This window comes from Cebus imitator, unplaced genomic scaffold (genome assembly GCF_001604975.1).
Source record: "Cebus imitator isolate Cc_AM_T3 unplaced genomic scaffold, Cebus_imitator-1.0 Scaffold57, whole genome shotgun sequence".
NCBI lineage: Eukaryota > Metazoa > Chordata > Mammalia > Primates > Cebidae > Cebus > Cebus imitator.
The window spans coordinates 5,946,975-5,973,419 of record NW_016107372.1 but is presented as its reverse complement, the minus strand read 5'-3'; the positions used below and the strand labels follow the sequence as shown (position 1 = coordinate 5,973,419).

Genomic DNA, 26,445 nt, shown 5'->3' with positions numbered 1-26,445 from the left:
AATTAATGACATACATATGATAATTATTTTGCACCTTATTTTAATTGAAAACAAATGTGCAGTCTGAGTAAGACCTTTGTTCCACACACGTGTGTGCTGTACATGTTCTTTCTAAGTGGGCTAGTTTTGTTCTCATGCCATGGGAGCAGGTGGCATGAAGCTGTTTTGATGAGGTTAAAAGGCTCCTCCCCTCTCTCCCCAAGCAGCAGCCCGAAGTACGTCAGCAGTAATTGTGTGCATGGCTCGGCTGTGCAGGGAGGGTGGAGGCAAAATTGATATCAAATAAGGGTATCAAACTGAGATCTAGATGTTCCATTTAAGTTGTTGCTCATTTTCATTAGCCACGCCAGGGGTGAAAAGCTTATAACTTAAGCATTCTCTGTAGTAAGAACATTTGTTTTCAATGGATTTATATTTTTCCTCTCCAAAAAGACTGAATTAGTCCTACAGTGAATATAAATAAAGGGTGTTTCTTTATCCTCTTTTCCTTTCATTATTTACTAATCAGATTTCAGCTCAGTTGAATAAAAGAGAGAGGTTCTGTCGCCTAGATGTGAGGCCTTTAATGAGGATAGGAGCCCCCAGGGAGCCGAAATCCAAAGTAGAACGATGCCGCTTTCCGGTTTCTTGCAATTTCTTCAGTTGCTTCTTTTCCCTTTTCCAATGGGCCTAGTGAGCAGGAACTATCCAAGGTGCTAGAACGCTGGCAGCATTGCCGTTCAATGCAGACGGATTGCAGAAACAGAGAAGAAAGATTACTGCCTATTTCAGAAGGTAGGTTCTTTGTTTCAGAATCCCTGATTAATCAGCAGCAGCTTCAACAGACTAAGGCAGCTGGAGAGGAGAAAGAGAAGCAGGAAGGGAGGGAGTCAGGAGCAGGGAGGGAGGGAGGGAGGGAGTGGAGGGAGAGAGAATGAGAGAGAGCTGGTTGTCACGGGGGAGGGACTATGCCACAAGCTGGGCTGCTCCAAACCTTCTGTATGTAAGTGGCAATGAGAAAGAACATCCTTTTGGCTGAAAGGAGACATTTAGGAAGGATGTTTCTGATTTTTTGTTTTCATTTCTTTTTTTCTTCGCAGAATATAATCAAATGAGGTACCTTAGCCAGCTTGGTGATTGCTTCGGGTCTTGTAATCATCTGTATAGCAAAGTGGGTAAAATCATTCAATTTCTTCCCTGCTGGACCTGGAAGGAGAGGGGCTGTGTGTTCATCCCCACCCATTAGCTATGCCCTCTTTTCTCCGAATGTCGATTTAAGGAAGCAAGCACCTGTCTTCTGCCACTGCATCTTCCTAGCAAACTTTAAAGGCCATTTTATCTGATAGGAAGGACATCGAGAATGCTCTGATCTAGTGATGAAGAATCTGGGAGTCGACACTTTTCCCATCCAGACACAATGCACTTTAATTGAAGAAACCCTGAGCTGAACTACAAGTCTATTTCTTATGGTGCTGGATTACTCCTACAGAACTGCCCTGAGATCAACCGTGAGAGAGGGCTCTGACAGACACAAGTCACCTTCTGGTTATTGCACTTAGCTCTCCCTGGGGACTTAAATTTTGGTATGTATCTCATTTTTCAGATTCTCTAAGCATGCTAATCGAATCCAGCACTAAATAGATCAAGCAATCTGGTGATAAAATGGAATGGATTTTAGTTAGGGCTACTTAATGCTGAAGTTTGCATGCCTTATTAGGTGGAGCAGAAATAAAGCCACAGTGAAGGCATCCAGGGCTTTAGTGAGCCTCAGGCTATTTTTACTTCCTTACCCACTTAGTTACATTACCATGGAAATGGTTAAACTAGATTTTCATTAGTAAAATAAGCCATGTTGAATTATTAAAAGCATTGAAAATGTTTTCCAGCATATTAATTGGCATTCAAGTTGTGCATACTAGCTATTTATCCGCTATTCCATACCATAAATATTTTACAACAGTCTCTTAGCACATTTGTGTCAGCAGTGCAAGCCCAATTTTACATTCTCAGGAAAAAAGGACACAGCACCCCCCAAAATTCAAAACTACCAGACAAACAGCAAAGCTGGCACTGCTTCTTCCTGACTGATTAGACATAAACCTCCTTTGAAACATATTTTTATACTATTCAATGTCAAAAAGACTTCATTAGCCTCATCACAATAAATATTTTTTATAAAACTTTAGGTGGATTTGTTTTACTTGGGACGTGTACTTATTTTGTTAGGGTGTCTCCATCTTAATTTTTCCAACTACTCAGCAGTATTTTAAATACAGGACGTGAGTATTTCATATCTGGAAAAACTGTTACATAAAATAATATTTTTCACTATCATGAGGAAATATTAAAATTGTTTTGGTGTTATAGAATTGGATTTTTTTCTAAATATAGTCAAACAATAATGAAATTCATATGAAAAGTCTACATAATATAGTTTTAGTCATTTTAACATCCAAGCATTTATAACTAAGTAGTGTGGAATAACAAATATAGAGAAAGAGTGGAAATTAACTCTCTTTTTAATTCTTCACATTTTAGACAATGTTTTCATTCACTTTTTATATTTTCAAGTGCTAATTATACAAATTAATAAGAAAATGTGGGACACTAATGCAGAAATTATTTTGTTTTTTTATGGAAAGTGCAACATATATGAGCCAATTCAGCAAAGAAAGGGACTATGTGAAGGACATAGACAGTTTGGAATATTAGTGGAAACAGACGCGAGGAAAATATTACAACTTCACAAGGGACAGTGGAGAAGCCTAAGGACTTGAAGCCTCTGTAAAGTTTATAAAGAGAAGTGTAAAAATCCTAAACACAAGACGGTTGGCTATTGTTTAAAAAAAGAAATAAATTACTGACTCCCAATTCAATTAGATCGTTTCCATTGTAGCTCCAGTCAGCAGTTTATTAAACTGACTACATCTACTTTGCAAATAATGCCTTGTAAGCATGTAGACCCATTTGGCCCAAGCCTTCAAAAAGTATCTCAGCCACTGGCATTTTGCATGAGTCTCTAATATTAATGGAAATGTACGATCTCTTTAGACCATGGGCAAACAGCACTATGACAACCTGAAAGATGAGGGGGAGATATCCAATTCATGATGCCACTGCATTAACACGATTTATGCCTATTTTACTCATTTTGGGAAGAGAGATAGTGGAGAAAAACTCACTGCAAAGTAATCTGCTTTCTGAGAAAAAAGCAATCAGTGTCTTTGTAGTCACTTTAACAAGCTTTCTTGGTTGTAACTTCAACATTTCCCATTTTGGGCAGAACAGCTGCATTTTGATGACATTGAGAATGAGAAAACGAGTGTGACCATTTGTGGGGTAGGGAGTAGGATTTCAAGCATAATCAAAGTAAAATTATAGGAGTCATGCTTGATAAATTATAATATTTTATGAGAAAAACAATTTTGACATGGTTTACATGTGTTATGGGTTATAACCGGGCTATCTAATCTGATGATTTGGTTCTACATGAAGTCAGCAAATTTTAAACATTAATTTGCATATGTATTTTACATATGTATCAGCAGCCTGTTTAAATACTTACATTTTCATACACAATGTGTTTTCAAATAGGTTTGAGTAGATACAAAAGTTGTAAAAGATCTTTTTCTCCTGCTGAACAAAAACAACAAAAATAGTCAAAATTGCCTTGGGAAACTTTTATTGGATCAGTCCTACTAGAAAAAAAAATAGGATTCTCTGTCTCAAAGAAGATGCAATGATTGGAGTGGGAAGGAATCTCAGATCTTAATAACTCAAATTCTAATAACTTCCACACAGCATTGAGACAGGTGTGGTTTAAAGATCCCAAAAGTATATAAAGGTGGAAACTAGAAACCTTTCCCCTCTGCAAATAAAATGAAAACACAAATGTGAAGTACAATAAAAGTAAAATATTTAAGTTTTTATCAGAAAATGTATTCCATTCTATGTATTGTGTTCTTCTGGCTGGTCACAAGTAACATTATAATAATCGCACAAAATAAACTATCATATTATAGCTATAAGATTATCTTGTAGGATTAACTGTGGACTAAAATTAAGGAAGCTTCTTATAGAGATTCAGGTGTTAAGATTAGGAAGCTATTCTTTTCAAAAACAGAACCTTGTCTCCCTCTACCACTTAGTATATGTGGCAAATAACCAAATTAATGAAGTTGTCACAACTTTATATCTTGGAAAATAAAAGTTTCAGATAGAGAATAGCTTCATATCAGAAATTCCAGATAAATACCTTAATAAAAGTTAAAAGGATCTGTGCCTATGAAGGCTACTGGACTAACTTACTCAGATGCTACTACTACCTGTAAAACCCTGCTTTTGGTAAATGGAAATAAATGGCCCTTGGAAGGTTCTGCCCAACAAATCAGTGTACATGTCCATTCCAGCCAGTCCTTATAGAGCTAGAGTGGTTGATAGCACAGTGCATGAAATTATACTCATGGGGGAATTTGTTCTGAAGCAAAGAGAAAATAAATGCTTAACCATATATGAGAAGGAATATGGCATGCCTAATATTTATCTGACTCTTTGTATACCCTTGATTCAACAATAGCTTGTAATTAATTAAAAGCCCTCTATACCATGGGGAACTCAATCTTGATATAAGTTGGTGACACATTAAATACACTTTGGTAGATTGAGATCACATTTATACCTTAATTTACAAAGGGAATAGCCCATGTAAATCTATAATCTTAGTTCAATTCTTTTGCATATACACCTGTCTTAAAAATGCTGCTTTTTTTTTTAAGCTTTGAAACTAAGGGTTATGTAATGTCTTAGCTTCTTGATTTCTCTGGATGGAAGCAGTAGCAGGAAATGTTAGAAAAGAAAAAAATGAGCTGATTTTTAAATTTTTTAATGTTTCTATGAATTCCATTTGGACATAACATACTTAGCTTATGCTCCACATGTGTACATAATGGTTGGTTTTATTTCAGTGGAAACAATTGTAAAGAAATGGAACGTTACTTTCAGCTCTAGGTTCAGCATTGGTAAAGTATAATAATGGCATTGCACAAAAGAAAATAAGAAAATGGTTAACTCAATAAAAAGTTAAATGCTTAGTATTTAACATATGGTAAGAATTCCACCAGTTTAAGTTGGTGCAATCTAACAGGGTGGAATGAAATTTTGAATTTTGGGAAGTGTCACAGTATGATACAAAGTGATCCTTGTGAAGGGTGTGGTCAACATGATGTAAGTTACAAAGTGGAAGAATAAAATAAAGCTGAAAGATTAATCATACAGTTGTGTGAAAGCCGACATCTGTAGCTTATATTAGATGGCTGTGATTCTAGATACAGTAATCTAAAAATTTAAACAAAAGGAGTCTTTTGTGAATGCAGAATACTACAGTGGAGAAAAGGCAGAGAGTGAAGATGTGAAGATATCTGTAGATTGCACAAAAAATCCCATCTCGGTTCATTTTAGGTGCTTTCCCAGGAGGGTTCCTGACACAAATTTTAGATGTTGGCCACAAATTTCAAGGATGCACACACAGTGTTGCTCTACTTGTATCAATATTGTGCATTGCAAAGAGAACACATCTGTCTTCTAAATGAAGACCATAGCTGCTCATTTTCAACCAACGCTCAGCGAGCAGGGAAGGGGCTAAAATAATATGATTTGTTTTGAGCAAAAATGGCAACAGACTCAATGAACTTAATTAAAGGGGATGAACTCAATTAAAAGGGATGCCTGTAAAAAAGCCAGAGTTCCTCCTTAGTCTCACCCACTCTGTTGTCACAAACACCCCATGCGCCAGTTAACAGTCCAGTATGCCAAATTCCCTTACTTACTGAGACAGAGCTAAAGATGCTACCTGGAAGAGAGGGGTCTATTTGCCTCTTAACAAATAGGGTCTTCTAGAATGCTGACACAAGATCCTATGCTTAAGACAAACCTTTATAATATGCTTGTATATAGCATTGTCACTTAAGGGCCAGAAATAAACTTGATTGAATATCCAACAGTCAAAATGCAGACAAGTTTTTGGTGGTTTGCAACATACCTTATTCAATATCTATCTTAGCTGTAAATATAAATTTCTGAAAGACAAAGAGATGTATGGTTATACTTGTCTGTAAGTTCTCACTGCTTTGAAATGGTACCAGTTGTAATGAAGTAGACAATGAACGTAAGGTCTGCTTTCTCTAGTGAGGACATGGATCTATTTACTCATACTTCAGCTGCCTGAGAAACACTTTTAGGCTTGGAAGGGTGGAGACCAAAGTTTTGAGAGATGGGATGAGCTTTGTGGTCCATATATCCCAGTTTCCTTATTTTCTAGATGTGAACAATGGGGGACAATGGATTCATGGGGCTGCCCATATATATTTGATTGGTGGAAAAATGTATTAACTCCTAACCCAGCCTCCATTTACGCATACATGATTAGGGAAATTGAACTACACTAAACATTGTACTCGCCTTTGTTTCAAAGTAAAATTACATTCATCAAGGAGTTATATTGTTATTAAATATAATTCTAGTCACAGTTAAGAATTGGGAAACTATCTAATAGTAATGTTAGTGGCTAACAATTATGGTTAAATTTATGGAATACTTTTATGCATTTCTAACTCAATCTTCACAACATGAGTCTATTCCAACCACCATTTTTTTTTTTTAAATGTGGAAACTGAAACTTAAAAACATTAATTAACTTGTGCAAACTCTTAAGAGCTAGAGGTACCTTCACTGGGATTTAGAGTATTCTGCCAGCCTTCTCATCTGTGCCCTTCAGGGCAACCTCACAGCCTCCTCAATATTACAAACTGTTATACTTTTTACGTGCGGACAAGTAAACAAAAAGGTGTGATGTTTAGACATCGATAGGGCCTGTGTCCATTTTCAGAGACTAAACATGATTGTTGAAAAATGGTTCTTGTTCACCCTTAAAAATAGCGAAAATAAGACACGTGTGACCAACTATGAAGTCCACCTGAATCAATACTAGTCACAAAATTGCAATTATTTATTTATTTTGCTCTAACCCTGACATACAGACATCTAGAGGGACATAATTCTGCCTTCATTAGGACCTGTTCATAATACATCAACAAATACTTGGATTAATGAATGGTCATGGAATTTAATACTTTTCTAGAATTAGGTGGAAGGAGCATGTATATGAATATTTATTTAATTTTCATTACTTTGAAGTTTTACGCAACGGTTGATCTTCATTTCAAAACATTTGATCTCCAATTTTTAAAAAAGAAATACATTTCTATAATGTAAAAACTTTGTAATATTATTATTTAACATATTCTCAGAACAAAAATCATTTAAACTCCAGCCAATTTGAAAGACCACTTAGGAAGATAATTAGCTTTCAGAGGTAAACAAATAACCTTATTGATATTTGGAATATGTAAACTGTGTAAGAATCTCTGGCGTCATTTTGGTTGGAGGAAAACTTAAGAAAAAGTAATAATGGGTAATAATGGCTTATTCAATTGGGAAATATACAATTTTGCTAGAGGGCAAAGAAGGAATGATCATCTTCCACCTGGAGGCATTATCTCTAGAATTCTTGTAATAGTGACTTGGCTTGCCTAACTTTGGTAGAATTAATTGTGGTAAAGTTATGCTGATCTTTTTTTATCCAGGCACTACTAGTGCTAAAGTCCTTGATAGAAGTGAATTTCTGACAATGGCAATGCTTTAGCTCTCGGAGAATCATTTTCTCGTATTTTTCCCTAAATTGTAATCATTTGTCACATTAATTTACTATTCTGAATGTCCATCGTGTAAGCATCTAATCTGATTGACTGATATTAAAATACAATTCAGTTACACTACATAGTTGGAATTAAAAGGCCATTTCATTGGCTAGCCCATTACAGCTTAACATAGAACAAAACATACTAAAACTTAACATAAAAAAATCAAGACTCAATAAATAGCCTTATCTAGACTCCAGTTTCAATAATTCCTAATTTCTAATCTATCTAGACTCCAATTTCAATAATTTCTCTAATTGGGAGAGAAAATCTTTAAATTCAGGATGGGTTCCAAATATGGATTGACTGGCAGCTGAAACGTTAATAAAGTCTGATGAAAAGTAAAATTTCCATAGTTATGTTCCAGGTTTTGGAACATGATTATACTTGTAAAAAAATCAGAATGAAAATGATTTGTAATTGAAGAAGCGAAAGTCTGGGAGTTTTACATCAAATAGTTGGGATGATATTTTAAAAATATCTTCAAAGCCTTTTAAAGAAAGTAAAACATGTAAGGGAATTGACAACTTTTGAACGGAGATTTTTTTTCCCCCTTGTTAATTGATTTTGCTTCTGGTTTTTCAATCTGACTCAATGATACTAGTTTCTGATACCACACTGAATATGCAATTAGGACAGTAAGACTTCCTTCCATCCATTTGTCCATCTACACATCTATCCACACATACCCATTTGACATTACTATTGCTGCCAGTCTTCCTTCCATACTTTTAGATGATAATGTTAACTAATAGTATTAGGTATTGGCTATTGCCGAACACTATTCTAAATTATTATAATTATTTTATTCTACATTTAACCATGACAGAAACTATTAAAATGTAAATTTCAGTATTAAGAGTTCCACTGATACTTGATCTGTTTATTCTAAATTATTTACAGTCTTCACCTCTCCTAATCTTCACATCAGCAGGAGGTAGGAGTACTACTACTGTCACTTTACAGTTGAGGGTAATATATACTGGTTGAAAGTCCTATGCTTTTTTTGTTTTGTTTTGATTTAATTTTGGTTTCTCAGTCATGCTTTCGGAGTCTCAAGTTTTTAAAACTTCATGTAACAATGAGACAACAGTTGTCAATGCTTGAATTACCAGACTGGTCAGGATTAATGTGGTTCTAGTGATCTATGATATGTTAGTTACAGTAGGAAGGCATTATGGAGGATCATTATGGAAAGAAATGAGAGGTTAAAAAGGATTATTTCCTAGACAAGTTATATTAGAAACATGTCTTTCTTTTACTGCTACTATATTTTGCATAAATACTTCAGATTCATACATTTTAATTTTAAAAACTAAGAAAAATCACATACATGTACAAAAGTTCTTTCCAAATAATCACATCGTTTTATTTGAAATTGAACAGAAAAGTCTTTCTGGAAATGAAAAATACGTGAAGTTTGGATCTTACATATCTTATTTGTATAAAAACACTTTCTGACAAACAAAATTATTATTATAATTATGCAAACCAAATGTTTATCTTTGCATGCAGTATTTACACCTTCACATCATCTTTTAGTTCAAGAGCTCTGGCCTTTGTCCTGCCAGTGTAGCTGCTTTGAGAGACAGTTTACTACTCGGGTAACATTTATTTAATATTTACTTCAAATGCTCTGGTTGTAATTATTCTAGTGAGACATTTTCTCCAATTGGATTCTGCCCTATCTTCAGAGATTTGAGTTATTAGGGATAATAAACAGCACCTTGTTTTTTTTTCCCCACCCTGGATAAAAGTATAATGTGTTCTCACCCTGTAGGCAGTGTTCTTCTTTACATGATATCCTCCAAGATGATGAGTTCTAATCCCGAGGAAGATCCTTTGGACACATTTCTCCAGTACATAGAGGATATGGGGATGAAGGCCTACGATGGCTTGGTTATTCAGAATGCATCAGACATTGCTCGAGAGAATGATCGCTTGAGAAATGAAACTAACTTGGCCTATTTGAAAGAGAAGAATGAAAAACGCCGAAGACAAGAAGAAGCAATAAAGCGGTAAATACAAATAAAATTATTTCGAGTTTTGCGCATACAAGAAAGTCTGCAAGTGCTGCTAAGGTTGTGATGTTGTCACTTGGTCAGGAAAGGTCTTTCGGAGTCAGTTAGACTTAATGAGAGCATGTGAAAGTGACCCCTCAGCTCTAACAAAAGCACCACCCACCCTGCCAACAGCATCCTCGGTAAACAAAAGTTATTTTGTTGTGTTTTGTGCATATGCAGCTACAAACGAGATGGGGGAAAATTCAATTTCCTCGTAACAAAAACTCATGCTCAATACCCACTTGGCAAAGGTGAGAGGGAACACACAAACCCTTTGATAGCCCAAGTTTGATGAAAATCCCCACCTTTAATAGCCTTTGGTTATAGTTCTTACCTTTAAATAGAGCTCATCTTCTTTCTAGATTATGACCAAGACACATCAATAATTAGGGTCACGTGAGCCTCTGAAGCCAGGTAGAATCCTCAGGGTGTGCTCTCCCTATGCAGAATTTTATGGCTGTTAAATTTCTTGTTTGGAACCAAGTGACACAAGTTTGTTCAAACAGAATTACTTTTAGGATGTGAAAGTTACCAGCTACTAGCTGATGAGCCCCAGATGGTGGCCTTCCAAATTGAGGTTAAATTTCCTAGAGGGCTGACACCAAAAGAAGATTGCACATCTTTTGATTTTTTTTTAAAGAATGTTACAATGTTTTCAGTTTGCATGTGTGTGTGTCTTCTGGTGGTACAGGTAGACACCTGTGTCTGATGGAGTCCTGTTTCTTTAATAAAGTTCATTTGCTAAGTGCAAAATCCAGAATATAGGGAATTAATCCATATCAATTAGCTTGATAACTGAATGATAATAATATGGAAGATATTTTGATGGTTCACTGGGAGATTTTTCATCTAATCTCTGAATGCTATTATATTTTAAAAAATTATTTTAAAATGAAATATTCATGCTTATAAAGAAGTTAGGTAAGATCACACTACTCTAATCATTTAATTTAAAATAACTTTATGGAGATAGAGGCTATTTGGAAGCAAACAACTAGAAATATAAATGAATGGTGTAGAAGATTGTTTTAAAAGAGTCCTCTTTTTTTCTCCGAACTATTAAAATGAAAATATATTCTATTATCAGGTATAAAAGTTGCATAATTGATAACATTTTACAATTGCATGTATTTATATTTAAAGTTGATAAATTTGTTGTTGAGTACTATGTTATTTTGATTTCTAACCAATTTTAATGGGTATAATGATTCCTTTCTAGGGTGTGTAAATGCCTTCTTAGGACATTTTTTTTTCTGTGAAGTATTTTTGATGGACTTCTTTGTGTATGTGAACTTTTAACTTTAGTTTTATGAGTCTGAGTTTTCTAAAATTCAAAATACAAAGGATGGCCTACATGTTTTTGAAAGTAACTTCAAAAATATAAAATCTGAAGTTTGCAATCTTGGCATTAACACTCAATAATAAATCCTTTTCTGTAAGCATATAAATAAAATTATTTTCTGGATTATTCCATTAGATCTTATAGAACACCCAAAGTGCGCTAATCACTGTACTACTGTCTTCTGAATTTCATTAACAAGCTTCAGTAGGTTTCTATTTAAAGATTCATAGTTATGAAGACAACAAAGATGGCTAATTTTTAGGTGGTTAACTGTCAAGTGTTCAAGAAAGGGCATAACCTCAGAGGTCTAAAGTCCAAGGGGCTTAGGAACAGAAATTTAGGTAGAGGGAGACAGAGCAAAACCCTGTCATTACATAGTAAGTGAGGTCTAAGTAATCCATTTATGTAATCTTTGAATTGATTCCTGCTAGTCTGATAAAGCAATATTTTTCAGAACTATGTTAATAGCGTAAAAGTAAAGATAATTCAGATCACACCTTGAATTGAAGAAGTCCCAGGTGATCTGGAGACATTCACTTCCACTCACCCCATCAACAGAAGATAAAACTTGAGTTTAGCCATGCTTGAGAATAGAGCAAAAGACAGAAGTAAATCATCTATTATGTTGTGTCCTAACTGGTGAGAGATAATGTTGGTTTGCACTGGGATGATAGCAGTAAAGGTGGTGTAAAATAATCAAATTATTGGCACCATCTGAATTTTCTGATTGGTGAAATGCAGTAGTTGATCAAGATAAAATAATTAATTAGAGGTGGCTCTCAAATTTGTTCTGTTGTTGTTGTTTTCTATTTTATTTTGTTTCTGCCTGAGCTAGCAGAATGATGTTTTCATTTAATGGAATGGCAAAAACTAAAAGAGGAACAAGTTTAGGGTAAGTGATGGGGGAACGGGAGCTCAGCTTTGGTATGACAATTTCATAAAGACTTTTAAAACTACAAGTGGAGTTGATGGAGAGGCAGCTGAGTAAAGAATCTGGAAGTTACAGTAGAATTCCAAGCCGAAGGTACAAATGTGAGAGTTGTAGTCTATGATTTCACCATCATGAGCATATATGAGGATAATTAGGACTTAAATTTAAATAGAAATTATAAAAGAACCCAGGATTGCTCCCTGGATGCATCTGATGGCTCATGTGTAGGAACAGTGGAAGAATCCAGTAAGAACATTTAGTGAGAGGGGAGAACCATAAAGGAGAATGATGCCTTAGAGTGAAGTGTCAAAAGAGATTAAAGAAGAGAGAAACATTTGGCTGATACATCAAATATGTTGAAACCTGAGAACTGACCATTGCTTTTTACCACATTTGTGTTATTAACAAGAGCAATTTCATTGAAGGGCTTGGAACAAAACCCAGTGGGATTATGTTCACAAGAGAATGGAAATAAAGGATTTGAAGCAAAATATAAACAATTATTTTGGGAATTTATGAGGTTACAAAATTAAAAATATAGTAGTTGGAGGAGCAAGTGGCATCTGTGGCAGCTTTTTTTTTTTTTAATTTTGTTCCTGTAAGAAGGGAGAACATTAGCATATTTAAAATGCGGATGTGAGTGATTTCTGTAGAAGGAGAAATACTGATGACTTAGAGGAAGGGAAACATTACTGTTAAAGTGCCTTTGAGCAGGTAGGAAGGGAGGCACCTAGGACATTTTAGATGGATCACAGACTGCTCAGCCCTCATAAGAGGACATATACCACGGTATGTGGATGGATATATAATGAATGAATGAAAGACTAAAAACTTGCATGAAAAGCCCCCAAACCTGGTTCTTTAAAGTCAATACGTAGATTTAAATCAGAAGGCAAATTATGGAGGTAAAACTTGTGAAAAATCATTAGAGCAGTTGAGAATAACTAGTAGAAAAAGAAACTGAAGGGTGGAATTAAATAACAGTCCTTTCTCCCTGTTTCTCCAAAAACCAGTATAGTTAATAGTTGCTGAGTGGAGAAGAGCTAGAGCCTTGAGCCTAGGACAAGATCTAGTCAAAAATAGCAGGCTAGAAAAGTAAACCAAGGTGGAAGCCTGTTCCATGCCTACACCGCGGAAGCAAAGAAGAATTACCCGATCAGAACACACTCAGACCTCACCTCAAAGATAACCACAGGTAGAGACTCAGATGGCAGCAGGAACACTGACCAGGTGCACATACGGGAGGCAGTCATTTGTGAGGCATGCCCCAAGCCTGGCGAGGTCAATCATATCCCAAACACTATTTTTTACTGTCCTCACAGTCAGCACATGCGCCAGGATTTGAAAAATGTAGTGTGTCTTACTATCCAGAACTTTCCTTTCTTTCCTATTCCCCCTCTCCAACATATTTTTCTAGAATTTTCATTTAAAATATAAGTATCTTTGGAAGGGACATAATACTAGTAAAGTTTTCTGGTTGTTGAGATTTCTCTGGTGTCTTTCTTTTCCAAAATCAGGACCCATGTACACTGTGAGGACAGGGGTAGTATCTGGATAGGTAAGGGAGGAAGTTGGAGAGAGAAAAGTGGAACAGGCCAAACAAATGATGATAGGACAGGAGAAGGAAGCTAAAGCCTTAAGCCTCCTCATGATAGATGGTTGTGGAATCTCAAGTGTTCTAGCCTCAGCACTCATGGTCATGTCCAGGTTCAATTTTATTTGATTCATATGGTGACTGGGTATCTTGGAGTTCTGATAATTGAAAAATAATAACAGTCTTTTATTCTCTCCTCAAACTACAGTTTTGGAATTGCTGCCACTTTCTTAATAAAAAAAATATTTTCAATATTTTGAGAAAGTCCATAGCAAGATCCTATCCATACTGACATTTTCAGATTCCAGGGTGATGAAAGATACAGAAGACCAATATCTAAATCTAACACATATTTTTATATTTTTAATATGCAATTTACGTTGAGTAGAGAGAATTCAATTTGGCATTAATAAACATAGTCTAAGTAATTACAATTATATGACATATCTGCTGGACGCCTTTTAAAAATATACTATGATTTAGCATATAGAATATACATGCTGAAAAATCTAAAGATGGGGCACGTTTGACCTTGAAAAGGCATTGATGATAATTCTCTGTGAAATATGCCAGTTGCAATTTCAGAAACGTGCAGACTGCCAAGGATTGCTTAAAAAATGGAAATAGGATTTCATATGATTGACCTTCTGGATCACATATGTGCTGAAATGCCTTTTGTGCTGAAGCTGGAAAGCTTAAAACACTGAGCTCTAAGAAAAAGAATATCCTCATCACTTTCTCAGTGTTCTAAGTCACTTAGGCTTTCTGAGCCCAATTCCTTATTTTTAAACTAACTTGAGCACATTGTCACTATTAACTGTCTTGTACCTTCACTTCCTTTTCTCAAATGGGATTTTACTCAAAAGTCTGGCTGGGTGAAAAATATCAAATAAATAAAAAGTGATGTTGTTAGTGTTTTTTGTAACAGCTTCAAATAACATTTGGTGAGAGAGAGAAAAAGACTTAAAGGAAACAACTTAATGGAGATTGAAAAAATATTTTAGTAGCTCATCTTTCTGATATTTTAAATCCTAATGGTTTTGTGCAGGCACTGTTAAATGAGATTTACTTTTTTATGAAAAACCTATAAAAAAGCAAACACACAAAACCTATAGCTTCACAGAAATGAGTTGAAAAACCTGTAAGAAAATAAACATACAAAACCTACAGCTTCACATAAATGAGTTCCCTTGAGCTGGATTGCAAAATCCCAGTTTATCATGTGAGTGAGTGAAAAGGTAAGGAACAGGAACGATAGTCATGTATTGAACCATTGACAAGCTCAGGAACCAGCCAATGAGAAGAAGGCAAGTGACCAATGAGAACAGAGTCCAGGCGCAAATATCCCTTAAGGCAGTATCTGGGTGTACCTGTGAACATAAGGCTCTCCTTTGAGGTTGACTATTTACAGACCACCAAGTTTTGGCCATCAAGTGATGATATTCACTGAGAAGTACAGGCAATTCAAAGATCATCTGATACATCAAATGCACAAAAACTCCCTTCAAGCAAAGTTTTCTTTCTGAATTCTGGAACTAGTCCCTGCACTGTCTCATTTTGCTATTAGCTATAGTATTTTAAAAACAATATGGGAAAAATCCTTTAAATTGAAAGCAACAAGAAAATCTATTCCTAGTACATGTTTTTTGAGCATAGAAAAGGGTAGGATTTTTTTTTTTTTTCAAATGCTACGTAAGTTAAGTTTTCCTAAACATTGTGAATCTGGAAGACAGCTCTAGACTTCAGCAAAGTGGTTCTGACACAAAGGACTACTTAGGCTGATTAGGAATGTCTCTGTTCCCTGTGGATGCCCTCAAGGGATCTATATGAGGTTATATTTCCTCTTTAAAAGTGGCAGTCAGAAATGGAATTAGATTACTTACAGCTCCTTTAAAAACTACATGCAATTGCATATTAGTATATATATACTTGAAAGCTATCTGTATTTGAAAGATTCAGTATTTATGTTACGCAAAAAAAACCAAAGAACCAAAAAAAAAAAAAAAAAGAATCAAAGAACCACTGAAGTCCATCCTTTGGAACATGAAGAAAAATAAAGCAAAAATAAAAGTAGAGAAAATATTTGTTTTTCCTTTACTAACATATTGCTACTCAGAAAGCAAATGATTATATCCAAGTTTTGAATTGGTTAATATTTTGAATGACTGCTTTACCTAAAGACATAATTACACATAGAGCTTTTATTACAGAAATGTTAACAGTGGCATAAATCCTCTTTAGATAGTAATGCCTTCTGGATCATACCCATGATTTGTGGCAGTAGACTTTATGGAAATAGCATCTATTGAAGTATATTTTTGTGAATGATATATCTGCTCAGTATAGCATGAATAGCTATTTTTCTCAGGGTTAGCTAATATTATTAGGTTTGTTTTAATTGGAGGCATGTAGATAAACAAAATATCCTATTTGTACATGAAAAGGAGTGTGTAAGCTCCGTTACACAGGTGAAGTGAACATGGTTAAACAAAGATTTGGAAACCCATTGTCGGCTTTAAGAAATACTCTACCAGCTTGCCTTAGATTATTTAGGAATACTCTACAGGTAGCACAGAAATACTCTACAACTAGCCTAGGCTTTCAGCAACATATGAAAACAAAGCAAAACAAAACCAAAAAGCCCTCAGCCATCCTCCTATCTAGAATTAAACTGAAATCTGCAGCATGTCAGGGTCTTGCTGGAATGAATCAGCTGATCTGATCTGATGTGAATTTCTGACCTAATTTTGCTGTAGGACTTAGTGCTCAGGCAGAGAAAACAAGGTTAATGTGTTGATAAGGGGTGAGATTAAACAGCAGCCAGTATCCTAATAACGCTCTCTAATTTCAGCTTCCTCTTATGTTTGTGATTAATTCTAATCACTTTTCTATTAATCATTTCTGGGGACCACAAGCTGCTTTGCTTGTTTTTATGTTAAAATCATGCATCCAGATTTTTTTCTTCAAAGCTAAACAAGATATTCAGATATGGGAGTAATTCTGGTTAAAAAATAAAATACACTGGCAAGGTTTTTATTCCTCAAACCATACGATTAGACCAAAATACGTATTTATTGAGCCAGAAGTTCAATCTACAAGGCTGATTCTAAATGAATTAACTTATGATAGGTGTTCCATCTATTTTTTCCATTGCTCATGGAGAAAGTTAATCTAAGGAGTCCCTTTATACAAGTCAAAATGGCGTCTGCCTTGCTAGCCTAGTATTTTCAGTTAGAGCCTTCAAGGGTTCCAAGATGCTTAATACAAACTTGAGAATTTATAAATTTACAATTTACTTATGTTTGTAACACAGATGATCCTGGGTTTTTCATCTAGTCACCTGCCAGGACAGATTAGAAGCAACATAAAAAAAAGGTCTTTTAAAGGTTAGGGTGAGGCTCCTCTAGTCTTCTCATATACCTTTCAAGAGCTATTTATACTTTCGTTTGTTTTGACTTTAATTATATCCTAGACCTCTAGCACTGATTTTACATTTTAAGAAGCTCAGTATCTGTTCTATATCTGAAATAAATAGACAGATGTTGGCAAGAGGAGGGGCTTTTCAGAGCAGAGCCCCACGTGATCTACTCAGTCAGCGTGAGAATTAAGCTCTTCTGACAGAGGAAATTGCACTGAAAAGTGGACCTTCCAAACATCCAACACCATGGCAAATTGAATGATTAAACAGAAGCCTGTTGGAAAATTTAAGGTAATCTTTCTTTGAAAAGTAATGTTAAATATGGAGAGATGGTGATAGACTGAGTGGCAACAGTTTTCTGTTGAGGGCTGTTTTTTTATATTCTTCAAGCTATTGGAGGATATTCTCTGTCTTTAAGTAAAGATGGCCTTTGTATAACGTTTCAAAACAACGTTTAAGAAAAAGAAATTATTATGGAGCAAGACTATGAGTCAGGGGACTTTTTTAACTACTAAAAATGCAATTTCTTCTGGAGAATATGTCTAATGTAACAAATGAAACTGCTAAAATAGAGCCTGAGTATGCTAATAAAATTGCTTCAAGGCATCTGTCTAACTTTGAGGTAGCCTAAAGAAAATGTCTTCATTATACATGTATGCGTTACCTTAAAATTAATTTTAATCATGAATTGATAAAAGGAAAACCAAGTCCCCCCCTCAAAATGAATCTCTGCTTGAAACACATGCCTCTAGTTAAAAGTTATTCTCAATAATATTCATATTTGGAAATACACAATGGGATATTCATGTCCATACTGGAATATTAATATAGCTAGCCTGCTAGGAAGCAGAAAAAAGATCACTTTTATTTAAAAAAAAAAAGAAAAACAATTTCAATAAGATGTACAAGGAAGGTGTTTAAAAAATTTAAAAAAAGGCAACTATTTAAAATCCATTATTTTAATTAGTAAATTGCATTTTCGTCTCTGATTTGGGGATAAGTATGCTACTCAGAATATCCTGATGTTTGAATAAGAAATGAAGTGCTTCAGCAAAGAATGAAGAGGGCTGTTACCAAGGATACTTCTTAATTTTCTATTACGCTGATGTTTATAGGTATCGCATAGCTATTTTGTTTTTATATGAAATTTTTCATTAAGTATATATTGGGCATCTCTTATGTGTCAGTCTTGCTTTAGGTGCTTGAAATTAAATGGTGAACAAAATAGTAAAACATGCTTGTCCTCATAGAAGTTGTAATCTGGTAGGGGGGGTGGGAGGTGAAGGAAGCAGACAAAAAAGAAACAAGTAAATACAGAGTAAATGCAATTGGAATAAATTCTGTGGAAAAAAAAAAACTGAACTAGAGAATTGGGGGTCAGGGGCATGGGGAGAGTGTAATTTAAAATAAGCTCAGGGAAAGACTCACTGAGGATGTGACATTTGCTTAAAGACCTGAAATAATAAGTGAGGAAAGAAGCCATGCAGATCTCAGGAACAACAGATTTCTAGGAAGAATTAATGCGGAGAGAAGAGGTTGTAGTGGGGAGCATTCCTGGCACATAGGAGGTCCCTGAAGGACATCACTGTGGCTTGAACAGGGCAGAGAAGGTGAGGTGGAGAAGGTTAGAAGATCATGCCAATCTTGTAAGGACATGGAGGTTACTGTCAAGACGCTGGCTTAGCTCCGGGTAAAACTGGGATGAGATAGGCCTCGCCTCAGTAAGGGCAGGGTATGGAGACCAGTCAGGAGTCTGTAAAAGCAATCGAGATGAGGGAAGATTGGGACTGGGACCAGAGCAGCAGCCCTGGAGGAGGTGAGACGTGGTAGAATCGGAGTTGCATGCTGAGGGTAGAATTGACAGGCTTTAGTAACAGATTGATGGGAGGTGTAAGGGCAAGCTAAAAGGATGGCATTTCCCATTAACTGAGATGGGGAAGATGGCAGAAGAAGCAGTTTGGATGAGAAAAGTTTTAGACATAGTATGTTTGAGATGTGTATTAGGATTTCAATGATTTGTTGATATTTGCTAGAATTTCATGTTTCATTTTTGATCATTTGTAGGTGTGAGGTTAAAAATTTTACATAAATGTTATACTTTTATCAAACTTCTTATATACATTTAGAAAAGTCTAAAATTTTAAAACACTTTTATAAAACTCTAAAAACTATATACATACACACATTTAAGTTTCAGGAAATATTTTTTATTACATATGTGTAATAACATCACAATGAGATCTATTCTCCTAACAAATTTTTAAGTGTATAACACAGTATTGTTAACTATAGGCACAGTGTTGTACAGATCTCTAGAATTTATTCATCTTGCAAAACTGAAACTTTACAGTCGTTAAATAGCAAATGGAGGGCAAGCACCCAGATCAACTAGAGCAAATGAACAATTGCCTAGAGGTCTCTGCCTTTTGTGCAGTTAGTGAAATGCAGTTGGTGATACTGATTCTAAGAGCTATATGATCCACACATTCAGCTGCTTTCTAGTTCAGAGCAGAGATGGCAGTCACAAATCCTATCATCTGAGAAGGAAGATAAAAGGCAGATGTAGGCCTATAGAATACTTGATATTTTCCAAAAGGAAAAATGCCCTGATAATGAGGAGATTCAGTTATTAGCACTGGTAATGTTCACTGAAGGCATTTTTGCAGTGATGGAGGCATAATTAGTTGGTGCACATTGGGCATGTTTTCTGTTCTTGAGTATTTCATAAATCTGTAGGTTATTACCTCATTGTAAGAATGAAACCTGGGGTGATACTGTGTATGTGGGTGAAGAGGAACATCGTAGTAGGAAATTCCTTGTGCCTCCATACAAGATGGGATCAGTATTTTTCAACTTGCTAGCTTTAGTGAGATTTATAATGGGTTCCTTAACTCTTAAAGTTGTTTATTCCTTTTAATTGGAAATCACAATCTTCATTTTGTTGAGTTGTTAAAAGAAAGAAAAGACATAACATGTGGCATAACTAGGAGTAGCCATCATATTATAGAATTGGTAGCTTCTATTACCGTATTAGTATTCATATTACTATTATTATTTTTACTGTCACAATTTTTACCTTCATCTTTACCACTTCATGTGGCTATTTTAATAACATCATATGGTTCATGTACAGGGAAAGATTGTTTGCTTTGGGCATTTGCAAATGACACATGTACCCAGCCCCCAACTGTGAATTTTCTACTTTATCATTTTGTTTTATCTTATCAATGTACACATAGTTTTGTTCTTCCTCCTGAAATAGTTAAAATTACACGAGAATAATTTTGGCAGATGAATAGATTCAAAAGGATGCAATAATTGGTAGGTTTAGTCTTAATTATTAAACTGGCTTCCAAGAGTGGAGAAGCTGTCTCTTGTGCATAGTAGGTTATTAAACATTTGTCAAATCAGATTGTGTTGAACCCACTCAGTGCACTGACGATGGCTTCTCCAAGGGAATACTAAATAAGCTGGCATAGCATGTGATATTTTAAATACAATTCACTAATGAATTTCCAGATATTTTCAGGGAATTACCCTGAAAATTTTCTTTCTTGGCACATGAGCTGCTATATTTTTACTCTATTAATAGAAATGTTTTGGTGAAACTGCTGTACTGTACATTTAGGCTACAGTTAAAGAGGGAAAGAAACAATGGATTATGAAGATAAAATGCCTACTTTACCTCTACAAGAACTTTAAACCTAAAATAATTTTTAAAAATTCCTTGGAGTTCTATTTTTCTTCTGAAGAGCAATGTATTTTCAACATCACAGGGTAAATGCTCCTGCCAGGTTTCAGCTTCATATTATTTGAGGATGGTGGGGGAAGCAGGCCCAACAGTAACCTACAGCTGCCCTTTGCCCAGGGAAAGAAGAGTTCTTTTTACTTTTTCTTCTTTTGAGACAGTCTCACTCTGTCACCCTGGCACCCAGACTGATTGTCTCCGGAGTAGCTGGGATCACACGTGCATGCCACCACGCCCAGCTAATTTTTGTATCTCTTTTTTCCTATAGTACTTGATGCAGTCATTGTATCTCCGACAAATTCGGCTCTTTTACAGAGAGCATCAGAATGGCATGGAGAAACTTGAGCTATTAGGACATTTTTCTAGAGGGATTCTTTCTTTTCTTTCTTTCTTTCTTTCCTTCTTTCTTTTTCTTTCTTTTTTTCCTTCCTTCCTTCCCTCCCTCCCTCCCTCCTTCCTTCCTTCCCTTTTCTTTCTTTCTTCCAGCTTTCTTTCTTTCTCTCTTTCTTTCTGATTTCCGGAAATCAGTTCAGTTCTTTCAAATGTCAAATGTTATTCTTGGATTGTTTTCTTCTTCTTTTCCGCATCATTTTACATTTATTTCTTTTAAATAACTTTTTAAGATTTTAATTCTTTTTCTGGGTTCCTGTCTTTCTTTCTTTCTTTCCCTTCCTTTCCTTTCCTTTCCTTTCCTTTCCTTTCCTTTCCTTTCCTTTCCTTTCCTTTCCTTTCCTTTCCTTTCCTTTCCTTTCTTTTCCTTTCCTTTCTCTTTTTCTTACAGGGTCTCCCTCTGTTGCCCAGGCTGGACTGCACTGGGGCAATCATGGCTCATTGCAGCCTCAACCTCCCAGGTTCAAGGGATTCTCCCACTTCAGCCTTCTAAGTAGCTAGGACCACAGTCACACACCACTATGCCCAGCTAATGGTAGAGATGAGATCTCACTATGTTACCCAGGCTGGCCTTGAAGTCCCAGGCTCGAGCAGTCCTCCCTCTCAGGCTTCCAAACTCTTAGGATTATAAGCATGAGTCACCACACCTGAGAAGGCTTCTTAGCCACCTAAGATGCTTGTTATCAGATTGACACATATAATTTTAAAAATCATTTAGATGCCCGTTAGTATATACAATGTAAATAGTATTTGGTTTTGAGATGAGTGACAAAACAAGATTGAAAATTATTTGTCAAGCAAATTGTTTTCTAGGTTATTTTTAAGGGAGCATTATTCTTTCAGAAACTGGTATTTTATTTTACTTAGGGGACAGATGACATTTTGTGATTTACAAAAAATAAACAATAATGGGGAAATTTAAAATAAAGATAATGGGAAAATATCTATAGTGATCAGAGCACATGAAGACGCTTCTCTCAGGAACTGAGAAATGGCTTCCATTTTTAGCCTCCTCCTATACCAGGTTAGAAATTACATAGGAGGAAATATTTGTTCAGGGTGAGACTAGAATCTAAAATTGTTCATCCTTATGTCACCTTCTGGTGTTTTTGAAAAAACTCAAAACTAACATAAAGTATTTGCTCTTGCCTAGTGGCCTCTGGACAATGAAGGAAAGGGTTAAGGGATATGTAGCTTGTGGCTTTTCTCTAGATTTTAGCTGGGCCCTATTTGAAGTCTCAAAACCTCAGCAACTAGCAGCTCTCAGCAAATTAATACAAATAGCATGTTTTATGCTTTACAACCTCGATCAGTACAAATACATTCATTTCCAGAAATCAGTTCTTTCAAATGTCAAATGTTATTCTTGGGTTGTTCTCGTCTTCTTCTTTTCCACATCATTTTACATTTATTTCTTTTAAATAACTTTTTAAGATTTTAATTCTTTTTCTGGGTTCCTGTCTTTTATAATCCATTTCAACGCCAATATTTATTTTATTTTGTGTTTGTGCTGTTCAGTTTGCCAGCAATTATTTAAAATGTCTGGGTTTTTTCAAATAAAAGTAGAAGAGAGAAACACATTTTCAAAACATGGTACACAGTTCAACAGATTAAATGGGATAAGGAGAGATGGGAAAGGGGGAAGGAAAATGACTACCCAGTAAAAGGCTTTTTAGCAAATCATGCTGAATCTCATTAATAAGGAACACGTCCACTGAAGCTGTACAATCAATCTGCCATGTGCATTAGTGATGTCTAGTCCAATTCAGGTAGATAAATTGTTCTCTAAGTGTCAGTCGGCTGCCACTCAAATCACAATACCAATAATACATACCCTGAGGAATTTCCCCTAACTCATGACAAATTTTTTTCACAGGGTTACACCGGACTAAAAAGGTAAAAGGGAAGAATGTGTCTGTCTGAATGAACACCACCAGCAACAGAAAAAAAGGACAGATAACTGGAGAGATAAGCAATAGGCAAGGACACTGTGAACCAATCTATTAAAAAAAACTGGCAGGAAGTAATTCAACTACACACCGTTGCCAAGAGTGTCAGCTAAAAATACAACTGGACAAAAAGTATAGTCAATACAAAACTTGCAAAGTCAGATGAGCGTATTAGTGTAGTGTAGAGAGATCCTTCAGGTGGAAACTCTCAGGCACAAGACAAGGTGAATAAAGGAGAAAAGGAAACAAAATAACAGAACACTTCCATGAATATTTTAATGACAGCATCTTAGTCTGTCTTCTATTCATGAATCATTCTAGTTTCCTTCCCAATGGCTAGCGATCAGAAGCTTTCATTATTATAAACCGATGTTATTAAAAGGCACAATAAAATATGGCTTTGTGAACTCTGGTTTGAGTTGACACCACATGAGTTTTCTAAAGAAGTCAGTCAGTTTCACACAGGACCAGAAAATAAAAGCACTTGTTTCCAGGCCTATACTGGAAGGGAAAGTTTTCTATCACTTCTTACAAGATTAGAACTCTCCAAGGAGAGATGTAAGAAAGCATTTTTAAATGAGGTGAAAACACTAAGCCTGTGCAGTTATATGATTGTATTAAAGAAGAGAAATAAAAGATTAGGATAGTATTGGGTTTTAGGAAGGAATGCTATGCTGCTGGTGGGTTTGTTATTAATGCAGTGACCCTATCTGTCCAAGCCATTCCATTTCAGTGTGACTTAGAATTCTAAAAGAAATTCAGTTTAAAGGTGTCAACATAACCTTCTGTGTAAGCTTCCTTCAGCAAAGAACCTCTATCTTTAATTTAACACAGCTGACCGTCTTAGTTTGAGACAGACTATGATTTAGTTAACATGAAAACAGCGTGACCTCTGTCACCCCAGAATTGAATGAAGAGTTCAATTCAGGCTTGATGGTGTGTATTAACTATTGCAGGAACTATAACCTGGGAACAAAATGAAATGGCCTCGGTGAACGTGTGGTGGAATAAACAAATCTCTCCTATTGTGGCCTGGTGTTCGCCAAGACAAGTGTATGCATGTTTATTTTTTAATGATGTGCTTTAATAATGCATGCATGTTATGTTACCTCAGTCACACAGATAAAACCCTATTTTAGTGACAGACTCATAATGATCAGCCTGATAGAGCACAATGAAACTATCTCCATGTGCCAACTAGCAGTTCTTGTTAGTTGCTGATAAGAATGCAACATATTCTGGCAGACAAGACATAGTACCTAATAGATAAATTCACTAGTTTCAATTCCTTGAGAAGTCGATTTAGTTAATAAAAGCCTCACCTTTTAAATACGCACATCGTGAAGGTATGATCGATGATGGAAATGGATGATCTTTTTATAAAATTTTCTATAATAAAGATTTGGGGATACTTTATTCCTCATGTTGACGACACAGTCCCCAAGATACTTGATGAAATGCAGTATCATGCATTTATGATTGCGCCTGAATATCTCAATGATGACATTTTATTTTATTTTGTTTACACTCATATCTGAACTTTGGGGTAAAGAGAGTCTCTCTCAACTCTTTCAAATTCATTAAGATAGATTTTAAAAAGTGAATGAAGAAAATGTGGTTTTTGTATTAAATGTGATAGCAGGACAATGAACTAATTAAAATTAAAGTTTTTATCAAATTATTTTTCTTCTGAGGTATAAGTACATCAAATAAATCTATCTCATCTGCATACTTTCAATATTCTCCAGCTTCAATTTGTTTTACTTGAACCCTAATTATCATCTCTGAGCAAAGCAAGTAGCCTCATAAATAATACAGCACACCACTTCTAAGTACTATAGAAAGAGTCATCCATTTTACTTAACTCATAAATTAACATAGAAATTAAAAAAATTTTGAATATTGGCTTTTGAAACATAAAGTCCCAGAGTTCTAATCTAGTGTTATTTGTATCAAGTCCCTACATTTCAATAGCTTCACTATAAATGCCATAAATTCATTGGTTTAGCAAGGCGTTTACTTATACTTACCCATCTAAAGTACAAAGTTAAAAAGTCAATGTAAAGGTTTCAGAATTCCCTCAAATTATAATTTCCTCTGTTTAATTTAATTTATTTTATATTTATTCTATTGTCTTCTACTACCCTCACTGACTTAGTTCTTATAAACCCAAAGCATTATGTAGATATAAATTTGATGTAAAGTAACATGAAAAGTGAAAAGGGAGAGTAGAGGTCAAGAAATGTTAGCTCGGTCACTGAACAGCCAGATTTTGTTTCTATCTTCTGTAGTCTCTGAATTAGTAAGTTTGCAAAATGCTAGTTAGAAGTAATCATGAAAAGAAATCTTTGCAGTTCTCTGAAGTCTAAAAAAAAATGAGTTCATTTCCATCATATTAAAAGTGGTATGTCTAAACTGACACGTAATCATTATAGAAACATTGCTTTGCTAGAAGCCAACCTTTTGGCAACCTCAACTATAGAAATTGATTCTTTTAAAGAAATAGAGCTTTCAAAAAAAAGGAGAGAGAAACATGTAAGGTGTCTAGCAAACTCATGTCTGTGGACTGGCCACATAATCTCCTACAACTACTCCTACAGCTGAGTCCTTGAGAGTATTGTGCACACAGCTATGAGAGAAGGAATCAGGTGCATCCCTACAAAAGACGCAGCCATCTTCCAGACTGGTTCGTTCTAAACTAGTCAGCTCGGCCTATCAGCATTTATATTTTTCTTTTAGTTTCCGTGAGTGTGAGTGTGTGTGTGAGAGTGTGTGTGTTTGATCTATTGATGTTTTGATGGATTACACACAGAGCATATCTCACTAGGAATTTATCCAACAAGTAAGGGCACTCTGGTTATTAAATTGAGGTCTCATGTTAGAGGCCATTAAGCAAATTATTTAGTGCATTCTGCTTTCGAAGGCAAGGGCACAAGTACAGTATTTTATAACTGGCTAATTTCATGCTGCAATTAAATTCTTGACACTCACTTGGAATGGGAAACTTAATGTGAAGGGGAAATTAAAGAGGGCTTTCTATTGTCGAGTTTCTGTTTGAAAATGGACTTTTCTAAGAGGCCTATCTAATATATTTAAAAACACACTTTTTTTTTTTCCTGTGGTAGGATGGAAACTACTGCTGTGTAGAGAATAATCAAAGAGAAATAAATGTTTGTGTTCTTAGGATTACTTTAGGATTTTATACAACCAGCAAGAGTTTTATTATAATAGATTTTAGCAGGCACATTAATGAAGAGGTTTTCAAGGGAAACTCTTT

General features: G+C 35.4%; 1 protein-coding gene across 6 annotated transcripts in view; it reads left to right on the top strand.

Moving 5' to 3' along the window:
• Positions 1–225: 225 nt before the first annotated feature.
• NYAP2 (neuronal tyrosine-phosphorylated phosphoinositide-3-kinase adaptor 2) overlaps positions 226–26,445 on the top strand; it is a 305,362-nt gene continuing 279,142 nt past the window's right edge. For 3 of the 6 annotated variants that reach the window (XR_005200372.1, XM_017529147.2, XM_017529150.2), the window contains exons 1-2: positions 931–1,562; positions 9,514–9,751. Coding sequence is in view for 4 of the 6 variants with exons in the window: in XM_017529147.2 (XP_017384636.1) it covers positions 9,531–9,751 (221 nt within the window). In the remaining 2 variants the exon portion in view is untranslated. Of the gene's footprint in view, positions 775–930; positions 1,563–9,513; positions 9,752–17,291; positions 17,373–26,445 lie in introns of those variants that run through there. The other 3 variants (XM_017529148.1, XM_037738758.1, XM_037738759.1) reach the window with 3 other exon arrangements.